Source organism: Trichomycterus rosablanca, chromosome 9 (genome assembly GCF_030014385.1).
Source record: "Trichomycterus rosablanca isolate fTriRos1 chromosome 9, fTriRos1.hap1, whole genome shotgun sequence".
Lineage (NCBI taxonomy): Eukaryota > Metazoa > Chordata > Actinopteri > Siluriformes > Trichomycteridae > Trichomycterus > Trichomycterus rosablanca.
Window position 1 is genome coordinate 31,114,568 of NC_085996.1, and position 12,262 is coordinate 31,126,829.

The 12,262-nt window shown below is 39.9% G+C and overlaps 1 protein-coding gene across 4 annotated transcripts in view; it reads right to left on the reverse strand.

The window, feature by feature from the left end:
• Positions 1–12,262, reverse strand: part of daam1b (dishevelled associated activator of morphogenesis 1b) — a 110,599-nt gene that overhangs the window by 23,693 nt on the left and 74,644 nt on the right. For all 4 annotated transcript variants that reach the window (XM_063002229.1, XM_063002230.1, XM_063002231.1 and 1 more), the window contains 9 exons: positions 6,836–6,907; positions 4,957–5,051; positions 3,999–4,332; positions 3,798–3,908; positions 3,591–3,694; positions 3,422–3,488; positions 3,208–3,325; positions 825–963; positions 573–631 (listed from right to left, as the gene is read on the reverse strand). In XM_063002229.1, coding sequence (XP_062858299.1) covers positions 573–631; positions 825–963; positions 3,208–3,325; positions 3,422–3,488; positions 3,591–3,694; positions 3,798–3,908; positions 3,999–4,332; positions 4,957–5,051; positions 6,836–6,907 — 1,099 coding nt within the window. The remainder of the gene's footprint in view (positions 1–572; positions 632–824; positions 964–3,207; positions 3,326–3,421; positions 3,489–3,590; positions 3,695–3,797; positions 3,909–3,998; positions 4,333–4,956; positions 5,052–6,835; positions 6,908–12,262) is intronic.

The following is a 12,262-nucleotide window of genomic DNA, read 5'->3' on the forward strand; positions in this document are numbered from 1 at the left end:
TCCGATCATTTCCCCACCCAGTAGACACAGTGGCCAATTTGTGTCTGCTGCAGACACTGGATGGCGTCCAGCCGACCGGTAGCAGAGACGAGATTCGAACCAATGTGTTCAGAATCTCGGCGCTGGTGTGCTAGTTGAATATCCTGCTGCGCATGAGGCTTTTTAAGTTCTTCCTCTCACTAGCAGCCATGACTGTCGCTGTTAATTGCTTAAAACATGTTCCAATCACGTGACAGCTTTGTCTTTATCTGTGCACTGCAAGTCCGTATTGAGATTAGGAGAGATATCACTTTAATTAAGTAATAATTTTAAACAAGGTAATATTTATTTTAATAATTACTAAAACTCTATTCCACACTATTATAGTTAAACTTTGGCAACTGATCTGCAGTTCACCTGCATAACAAACAGTGGGTGTGATTTATTTGGCTCACAGTTTATCCGTGGCCTGTTACACCACTACTAAATAGATACACAAATTCTCACAGACACACTCCAAGATCTTGTGGAAAGCTTTCCAGAAGCATGGAGGCTGGTAACTAACATTAGCAATATAATTAAAATTAACAAACCTTTGCGCATCTTCTCAGCCTGCTCCTTCCACTGTTTGACCTCATTCTCATTGACCAGCCTGAATAAACAAATAAATTTTTTTTTTAAATGCATATATATTTACTGTCCTGTTTTGTAGCAGTGCCATTTCATTAAAAAACGAAGTTTGCCTTCTTATACCAGTGGAACAGCAGAGAACTCAAAGATAAACAAAACATACATGGTCTGCAAAGTCATAAATGTGAATAAAATCCAGAAATGCAAATACTTACATTCGTACCACATTCTTCACATTAAAGTTTTCCAATGGAGTGACATCAGGGTCGTGACCTTTATCATTCTGGAGAACCATCTGTTGAACAATGCGATCAAGAAGCAACCAGTACTGCACCGTGTTCCCACTCCTCTTATCTACAGATAAACAGATAAACAAATCTTTGTAAATAAAGATTTGATAACTTGATTTTATGAAAAAAAAAAAACACCAACAAAATGTTAGAACAAAAGGAAAGTAAGAAAACAAAAAAAAAATAAAAGAAAGGAGAGACCTTAGAGAAATAAAGGAATAAATATAGTTAGGAAGGCAAGGAAGGGCGGGAAAGAAAGGAAATGAAATAGAAGAAATAGATAGACAAATGGATGGATGGAGGGGGGTGTAAAGAAGGAAGGAAGGATTGACGGATGGGAGGGATGTGAGGGAGGGAAGGATGGATGCGAGGAAGGGGTAGATGGGAGGGATAGATGGATGGAGGGATGGATGGATGGAAAGGAAGGATGGGAGAAAGGGGTAGATGGGAGGGATAGATGGATGGAGGGATGGATGGGACAGAGGGAAGAATGGATGGGAGGAAGGGGTAGATGGGAGGGATAGATGGATGGAGGGATGGATGGATGGAAAGGAAGGATGGGAGAAAGGGGTAGATGGGAGGGATAGATGGATGGAGGGATGGATGGGACAGAGGGAAGAATGGATGGGAGGAAGGGGTAGATGGGAGGGATAGATGGATGGAGGGATGGATGGATGGAAAGTAAGGATTGTTGGATGGGAGGGAGGGAAGTAGGAAAGGGTGAAAAAAAAGGAGGGTGGAAGGGGTGGATGGATGGAAAGATAGACAGATTGTTTGTTTGTTTGTTTATTAAAATTTTAATGTCATGTTTTACACTTTGGTTACATTCATGACAGGAACGGTAGTTACTCATTACACAAGATTCATCAGTTCACAAGGTTATATCGAACACAGTCATGGACAATTTTGTATCTCCAATTCACCTCACTTGCACGTCTTTGGACTTTGTACCCACTTAGCCACCGTGCCACACGATAGATGGATGGATGGATGGATGGATGGATGGATGGCCAGTTTTAAATGTGGCATATTTTGATGTTACTTAAAATTTTCCTGTATAAATAAATAAAGAAAAAAATAAAAAAGACAACATTCCACAGTTCTTCTGCAATTTTGGGTTTTGCCTAAAAAAAAACGTGTTTCAGACGTCAGCCCACAAGTTCTCTCTGGGATTGAAGTCAGGGGATTGGGCTGGTCACTCTATTACCTCAGTCTTGTTTGTCTGTAACCAAGATGTTTTGGGTTAGTCATGTTGAAACACCCATTTTAAGGACATTTCTTCTTCGACATAGGGCAACATGATCTCCTCAAGTATTCTGATATATTTAAACTGATCCATGATCCCTCGTCTGTGATAAATAGACGTAACACCATGGTATGAGAAATATCCCATATCATCATTTTGTACCACCATGCTTTACAGTCTTCACAGTGAACTTTGGCTTTAATTCAGTGCTTGAGGGTTGTCTGACATACTGTCTACGGCCACTAGACCAAAAAAATACAATTTTGCTTTCACCAGTCCACAAAATGTTGAGCCATTTCTCTTTGGACCAGTCAATGTGTTCCTTGGCAAATTTGAACCCATTCAGGACACGTCTTTTTCTTAACAACGGGACTTTGCAAGGAGTTCTTGCTGGTAAATTGGCTTCACTTAATTATCTTCTGTACTCACTGGTAACTTCAGATGTTCCTTGATCTTTCTGGAGGTGATCATTGGCTGAGTATTTGCTATTTTGGCTATTCTTCGATCCATTCGAACAGTAGTTCCACGCTTCCTTCTGCGTCTTTCAGGTTTTGGTTTTCACTTTAAGGCATTTGAGATCATTTTAGATGAGCAGCCAATAATTTGCTGCACTTCTCTGTATGTTTTTTCCCTTTACAATCAACTTTTTAATCAAAGTACGCTGTTCATCAGAACAATGTCTGGAACAACCCATTTTACCCAGTATTTCAGAAGGAAATGCACTATGACCAATCTGTGCAACATTTGCCACCCTCCTGCCTTAAATAAGGGCCAAAATTGACACCCGTTCTTCTGCAGAATGAGTGACTTCACCAATTGAACTCCTCACTGCTATTATTTTGAACAACCCCCTTTCAATCAATGCTTCGATTACTCAGAATGAGCAGCATGCATGTCCTAATTGTTGGGTTTGTTTTGTTTTCATTACTCTACTACACTTTCAAGTAAATAAATTTTTTGCAATGTAGAAATATATTTTCTACTAAAAACAGTGATTTATCAGGTTAATGGTGTTGGACTGCTATTTTTTTGAACACCACTGTAGATAGATAGATAGCTTACATGGCATAAGCAGGCAGTGGTGCAGGATGGACATGAAGTGTGGGTAAGCATCTGTGTGGTTCATCTTCTTGCGTATGAGATCAAACACCTGGCTGGCACTTTTAGTATCTATATGTAGCTAAAAAAACAAACATACAGTAACAGTCATTACACACGAGCCAACAACGATCAACAAATAAAAAATTCAACAGAGCAGATCACTGAGTGCACTTACGCTTTCAAAGCGCTTGGATAACGTCAGTTCATCATCGTTTCTCAGCATTTCAAAATAATCCAAATGTCTGAGGAATTAAGATTCATCACACAGTGTTACAAACCAGAAGCTGAGTAATTATACTGTTCAACATTTATTAAACATCCACGAGTTAAAATGTAAAACTTACCGATCTAATGTGGAGTTGTCATGTGACCTGAGTTTATCAATAATGGGTTGAATTCCCAACATGAGAAACTCGTATCTCAGATGTACCCTGAACTCCACACTGGTCTGTGCAGGTTTAAAAAACAAACACACGTTAAAATAAGTACTTGGTTTATGCATCACAATAAATTAATCAATAAAATAAAGGAAAAAGGTAATCAAGCTTTACCTCTCCAGCCCCCTGACTCAGAACAGCATTAATAAAGGACATGATGGCCGTCTTTAAGCTGACCTCGTCCCTGTACCGCCCAGTACTCCTGTCCAGATCATTCAACAGCATCTACACAGAGAGGCATCAGTTATATACAGTATTAGTGGTAAAACAGACAGAGGTGCAACGAACATGCAAACGATTTTGCTCATGACGCACCTGAAAACGTGTCCGTTCGCAAGCAAACTTCTGGTAGTGCAGCATGGCCTCTAAGACCTTTCTGTGGCCCCCAGGCACCAGACACACGGCACCCATGATCTCCAGCACGGCTACCTTAGTCTTGATGTTCTCAGTGGCCAGGCTCTGAGCGATGATGTTGATGCTCTCGGGGTGAGAGAGTACATGAGCTCGACCCTGCGAGTTGTTCATCAGCGCTTTGATGCAGCCAATGAGAGACGTGTGGATCTGCGACTCTGTGGTCTCGTAGTCCATGCTCTTCAGGAAGTTCAGGATACACGTCAGACCGTCCATGTCTATGAACCGAGTGACAAACCTGCAAAAAAAAGAGAGTTTCTTTATAGATATTTTTATTCCTTTTGTTGTGTGCTTCGAGGTTGAAAAGGTCCAAAAAGGTTAAAACACCCCTGCTCTATATGACCAAAAGTATGTGTACACCCTTTTAGAGTTTGGGTATTACATTCACACACATTGCTAACAGGTGCATAAAATAAATCCAATGATATCCTTTCAGCTTTGTGGTGATAGTCTGAGGAAATGCCCTTTGTTGTTCTAGCATGACTGTGATGGGTAAGACATGGATGAACGAGTTTAATGTGGAGAAACTCCAGAGCGCCAACCTTTAACCCCACTGAACTTCTTAGACTAAACTAGAGTAGTAATTGCGAGCCAGGCCTTCTCATCAAACATCATTTGTGTGTGACCTTTTGCTCTTTTGACTGTATAGGCACTATTTCCCCACAGACACACTCTAAAATCTTGTGGAAACTCTTCCTAGAGAACTGGAGGTTTTTGTGCCACAAAATTAGACATGGATCCCCCTCCCCTCACCCCATATCCACTTCAATTACAATTCAGCTACAATGATTTTCAATTTGACACAAATGAAATAAAAAAGGATGGGTTTGGTTAATGATCTCGTGTGCTGATGTGTGCAGACCTCATAGGTTGTGTGCGCAGTGCAGTCTTGAGGCTTTCTATGGTCTTGTTGCGCTCCTCTTCCTCCTCCTTCTCCAGAGCCAGCAAAGTCTTTCTCTGTGGATTACAAGTGCATTTAATATACAGCTTGAAATGCAGTACACCGAGTATCATTTTTTCCACAACCAGCCATAATTAAATACTGATTTGCAGTAAGAAAAAGAGTCTATATATGCACAGAGTAATGGATAGTTTCAAAATTGTGAGTAGAAAGCTACAGCAGGCTGATTATAAAGACGATTCAGAGTGAATTACGGAATTGCGGACGTTACACTTGCTGGCAACCCTTACTAAAACAGCATTATTAAGGGTTTGTGGTTTATGTGCAAGTGCAGTAGAAGTGGTTCTGTGCAGGCCTACAGAGGAGATTGGCCTATTAGATATTTGGATATAACTTTACTATCCCTGGGCCTTTCCAAACGCTTACCTGAGCTGCCAAACCACACAGTTTGGTGATATTATAACCCAAAACAAAGCCTCTGCGGTTGGCGTACACTGCAGTGATTGGCAAGGTCCCAGATGATTAGATCAGCCATTTCGACTTTTTGCCTTCAAACCAAGTTTTTTTTTCCTGTAGCCTAAAAATCCCCATTGCTAATCTCCTCAAATACAGAGAATCTCTGGGGTAATTTTTAAAGGGCAGTACACTAAAAGACAGACAAAGGGCAACGTTTAAAAAGAACTTCAAAGCTTGAGGTGAAGCAGTGAAGTTTGTTAGTGACCTATGACAGTAAGGTTCTTTAAATTTGCAATCACTTTCTCAATAGGGTGGCACGGTGGCTAAGTGGGTAGCACTGTCACCTCACAGAGAGAAGGTCCTGGGTTTGATCCCCAGGTGGGGCGGTTCGGGTCCTTTCTGTGTGGAGTTTGCATGTTCTCCCTGTGTCCATGTGGGTTTCCTCCCACGGTTTCCTCCCACAGTCCAAAGACATGCAAGTGAGGTAAATTGGAGATACTAAATTGTCCATGACTGTGTTTGATATAAACTTGTGAACTGATGAACCTTGTGTAATGAGTAACTACCGTTTCTGTCATGAATGTAACCAAAGTGTAAAACATGATGTTAAAATCCTAATAAACAAACAAATAAACTTTCTCAATAACACCTACAACAATGTATCATCAGCAGCTTATTAATATTAATTAAGCACTACTATAACAGTAGTGATTTTTTGCAAGGCAAGGGTGTACATTCATAAGACAGACGTGCTACAACATGCACATACATAATTCATTTGGAAACGTTGACATACTAGTGGCCCAGTGCCAAACAACCAATGGCATGGATTTTGAGAACCTGTGCTTTAGTGAACTGAAATAGTTCCTATACCACATATTGAGATAGCTGGCATAATCAGAACCTCAAAGGCAATTTAGTATTAGTGTACTCAGTGAACTCTGGCTTAGTTCCTGCACAGTTACATTTCAGGTCCTCATAAAATTAGATTGTATGCGATGCACTTTTTTGGTTTATGAGGGTAAGCAATACGTTCTCAACAATGAATCAACTTGTTCTGAACATTACACTGTATATTTTAAGTTATTATAGCATTTACATTTTTACATTTACACATTCGGCATTTCACAAATGCCTTAATCCAAAGTGACTTAGTAGTGTGACAGTCTGACCAATTGAGGGTTAAGGGCCTTGCTCAAGGGCCCAACAGCACCAACTTGGCAGTGGTAGGATTTAAACCAGCGACCTTTTGATTACTAGTCCAGTACCTTAACCACTATGCTACAACTGCCAAATACACAATCAACTTTGTTAAACCTTGTTTTTGTCGTATTTGGATTGTAAATCTGAATTTAATGTTTTAAAGTATCAAATTCATACTTACAGCTGCCATTGAATTGAGCTGGTCAATGTAGAACTCCGGCCAGCTAGTAGCACCCTTATTTTCTTCTTGTTCCTGTGAAAACAGAAAAAACATCCATGTTAGTGAAGAAAAAAAAACATTAGTCAAGGCTAATCTGGGTATTTTGTTTGTTGTGTACATATAACAGCAGTTCCCATTATCAAAGGGTAGAAAACAACATAAGCCTGTTTCACACTCAAAACCAGTGTAAATACCAGATCTGCTTAACCGGTAATGACATGGCTTTGCGGCATTCACTCAGTAATAACCCCCTAATAACCCCCTACTCGCAATGTGACACAACAGTTCCTCATACAGCAGTGGATTTGGTGGTATGTATTTTTTAAATACTTTAGAATTAGATATGCCATGGTGAAGTACAGCGGTGGAAGCATCATGATATGAGGCTGCTTCTCTGCAAACTCTACTGGAAAACTACATGTCATGAAAAGAAACATTTCTAAGAATAGATATGAAGGTGCTTGGATGTCCTAGCCAATCTCCTGACTTAAATCCCAAAGTCAATTTAATGGGTAGCACTGTCGCCTCACAGCAAGAAGATCCTGGGTTTGATCCCCACCATAGATTCCTTATTGCTGACAACACTTTTGTAGCTAAGAGGTAATGTTATTAATTTGTGGTGCCTCCTTCATTTTCTCCAAGATATTTGATGCATAAATCTTTTTAGTTTATTTTTATAAGTAGTTTCTGTTCATTGAATTGTATAACTGGTTGAACTGGTTTCTCCTCACTGTATGTTTGGGGAAGGAAAGAGGAAATTATTTGAGCATATTTCCCAATACTATTATTACCAGTACTATTGTTAGACACAAAGCAAGTCACCAGACCGAATATACCACCAAACGATTTCAGCAGAAATGAGTTTGGACTAGTTGGGTCTGGTTCTGACGCAGTGTTTCTGAAAACTGAGAGCAAAAGCTCACAAACATTATTGTTCTACTTGTACTCGTACTCCTGAGTTTAGTGATCCAGGATTTTACAGTTTATATTTTATGTCTTTTTATATAGTTCTGAGCAAATGGCACTGTTAACTGAATGATTACACACTATACGCGCTATACCGGTATTATTATTTCCTTGTAATTAGACCGTCTCTGCTACAACTTGTATTTGTAGATAATAGTTGCTTAATTTGTGCACATTACTTACATATTTCTGAAACCCTAACCAATCAAAATATTATTTACTACGTTAAAATTGTGAAGTCCTTTTTTCATGTCATCTGGTGGTAATGTCTACAGAAGTGGGTAAAACATGGTGTATCCATTTCAAGTATGGGATTATGTAGTCTATTTATTAATGTGACTAATGTGGATGGGACTAGAATCACAAATTATACATCCTCATTCCATTACAATAAGGCTTTAGGTAATAGAGTCAATATTAATCCTAAACATAAACATAATAGTGTAGTGTAAGTAAAAACAACTTAGATATAGAAAATTTATGATAAGTCGCATGTGTCCAAACAAACGGAGCAATCTTGATAGTAAAACTAACCCTAGAAAGGAGATTAAAGACCATTGTTAAAGCAAAGCGCTGCAGTCTGCCCCCCTCTTCTATCCTCCATGCATTATAGCCAGTGTTTAATTCGCACCGTGGAAAATACTGCCATTGTCCAGAGGTCTCTGCTGACACAGCATGAGATGACTCAGGCATTTTAAACCCCAAATTGGTCTTTTGGGAACCATGCCAACCAGACAGTAGGCATGTAATGGGAGCAGAGGGCATGCTGGAATATGATCTAAAAACCCAGAGCACCCCGGATGCTGTTCTGCACCTGCCCGTCCACTATTGGAAATTAATGAGGGAGATATTAATGTGTCCCTTTGGCAGGCAGGAATAGTGCATGGACATTTATTGCGCAACTCTGCTGGACAGTTTTGTATTCATTTGTCGAAGCACTGTGGGGTTTAGGTCAAGAAACTTGAGCAAAGACCAAAATTATGCACTTGATTTAAAGCGAATAAAAATTTAATCAGACAAAACAAAAGCAGAAGCAGTTCAAAAGAAAAGCTCGTACTGTTTATGTCAGAGTGCCAACAGATATAAACCATCACAAGTGTGTCTATATTATTCAGTAAAGTTTCAAAACATTTACTCTGCATTTCAAAAGCAGGGTGCACTTGAACCATGGTTCAACTAAATAAAAGGCTGGATGTTGTAAGCCAAAGAATATTTAAAAACAAACTCGGCAAACATTTAATAAAATAGAGGACATACCAGTCTCAAGAGAAAAATAAGCTGAGCACAGAATAATAGGCTGGTTCAAAAGAATACAGCTGTGGGCAAAAATGTTAACATGTTTTATATATATATATATATATATATATATAAAAAAATCTTTTTTTTTTTTTCTTTTTTTTTCTTTATGCATTTTCTCCCCTTTATCTCCCTTTTTAGCACGTCCAATTGCCCGATTGCGTCATGCTTCCTCTCCACCAATGCCGATCCCTGCTCTGATTGAGGAAAACGAATCTAACCCTCCGACACGTGGGCAAGAGCTGAGTTTCAAACCGACAAGTTCGAAATGTCAGATCTGGTGTGCTAGCATATTTTACCACTGCGCAGATTCGATACGATGTATTCGAGATCCCAGCTCTGGTTCCAGCGTGTGTTTTTACCGCTGCACCACCTGAGCGGCCATGTTAACACTTGTTTAACAGAATTTCAGTCATAAAGAAATAGTTTTTGGGAAGATTAAGTACTGTCGCCCACCCCTCACCACCAAACCCTACTGCCGGCTCTACTGTAAGAGGAATGAGATCCTATACTTACAAATGTATAGTTTTTTGTTTTGTTTTATTAAGGTAATTACTGGTTACACTGATTCATCAGTTCAAGTTCAACGTCAAACATAGTAACAGGCAATTTTGTATCTCCAATTCACCCAAATTACATGTCTTTGGACTGTTGAAGGAAACCGGAGCTCCTGATGCACTCCATGCAGACACCCCAAGCAGACACAGACCTATCCACCCGGGAATTGAACCTTGCTGTGAGGCAGTGGTACCCACCGAGCCACTCTGCTGCCTATAAATATAAAAACTTGTAACTTCCCAGTCTATCTATCTATCTATCCATCTATCCATCTATCCATCTATCTATCTATCTATCTATCTATCTATCTATCCATCTATCCATCTATCCATCTATCCATCTATCTATCTATCCATCTATCCATCTATCTATCTATCTATCCATCTATCCATCTATCTATCTATCCATCTATCCATCTATCTATCTATCTATCCATCTATCTATCTATCTATCTATCTATCCATCTATCCATCTATCTATCTATCTATCTATATATCTATCTATATATATATATATATATATATATATATATATATATATATAAGCCACCTTTTGATTTGTTCACTAGACTAGACTAGATATGTATCCTTGGCCAGTTACCACCATCTTTGCATGGCAGCAAGATGGTCCTGGGTTCGATCCCCAGGTGGGGCGGTCCGGGTTTTCTGTGTGGAGTTTGCATGTTCTCCTCATGTCCGCATGGGTTTACTCCAGGAGCTCAGGTTTTCTCCCACAGTCCAAAGACATGCAAGTGAGGTAAATTGGAGACGCTAAATTGTTCATGACTGTTTTCGATATAACCTTGTGAACTGATGAACCTTGTGTAATAAGTAACTACAGTTTCTGTCATGAATGTAACCACAGAGTGTGGGCCATGACGTTAAAATCCTAATAAACAAACAAACCATCAGCTTTGCAAGACCTGGTTTTTGTGTCCTTACATAGGGAGACTCCTATAATAAACTTTAAACCTGAATGTTTTAGTAAACATCCATCCAAGTTTTATCCCTCTTTGGCTAAAAAATAAATATGCTTCAGGTTGTTGAACATGTCCAGGAACGAATTGCTTTCTAATGGTTACATCCATTCAATTAAATTCAAACAACAAACACTTCTACATCCTAAGTTGTGCACAATATTACATCATTCTGGACTATTTCTACATAGCAGTCTTCAAGACTGACATAGACTGCCAGCCCAAAGTGTCAGAACTGGCACAAAACTTTCAATTTATGCCAAGTACAAACCACAAAACCATGTGGAATACCTCCAAACCTCTTAAACACCAACAGTGTGGTAGACAAGGCAAAAGTGACAGATGAAGGAAAGGAAAAAGTTATTTCCTTAGTTAACTTGCCGACTGGGCAGACCTACAGTGAACCCCAGACCTCACTGAGAATCAAAAGCTGCATCCGCAAGATTTCCTGTTTGTCTTGGACTGGCGAGCTTTTCTTGCATGACCTTTTAGTTAGACCAGTCTAAGACCATGGGAGCCATGCCAAGCCTTCACTGTCCTGACTGCTGGCCAGGCATTCAATTGAGTCAGCATTATTTCTGCTACACCGATCATACCAGTCCACTTTTATCCTCCACTCCATAAATCCATCCTTAATTTGCATTCATTATCTCATCTTGTAAAGCAAGCTGTGAAAGATAATGCTCGACTGGCCATAAATTAAGTAACATGAAAATCAGTAATCAAAACATGTTCATGTATCCATTTGTCTTGCAATGCACTGATCAGAAGGTTGAACAAGCTAAAACTGGGTGGCCTATTTCAGGTAGAATCTATGCCCCTCTTTTCAGTCTTCGACTCCCAGGACAGTGGCTAATTTGGTCTGTAAGTAGGACACAGTATGTGCCATGCTCTGCCAGATACTTCAAGCAGGATTTAAATGGAAGATCAGTAGACTTCAAACGCTATATGTCCAAAAAGTCTGTGGACATTCTTTCTAAATGTTAAGTTCAGATGTCTTAACAAAATCCATTCCAGTGTAAAATCAATTATATTAAATAGATTAAACACTTCCAACCTTCTGACAACAGTCTGTGCTAGACATGTGACTCTGTGCGCAAAACAAGGTCCCCAAAGACAAGGTTTGATAAGTTTAGTGTTAAGAAAATTCAGTGGGCAGAACGAAGCCCTGACCTCAACCCGATAAAACACTTCTGGGATGATCTGGATTGGGGAATCGCAAGCCAGGACTTCTCCTCAAAGATCAGAGCTTGGTGCGCTCAGGTGGCGCAGTGGTAAAACATGCTAGCACACCAGATCTGACTTTTCAAACTTGTCGGTTTTAAACTCTGCTCTGCCATCCGGCAGGCTGGGCGCCTACACGAACGACGATTGGCTGGAGGGTGGGGAGGTGGTGCTGGACAGGGACAGCATAACTGATGCAATAATAACCTCTGCTGGCTGATTGAGGGATAATGTGTGGCTCTCCGTACACAATTCTGATCTACATATGAACTCGCCTCATGCAGAGTGCAGATGCAGTCGGCTACTGCATACGTGTCGGAGGGGGCCCAATTCCATAAAAGGAATGTCACTGCCTGTTTGTTAGTTTG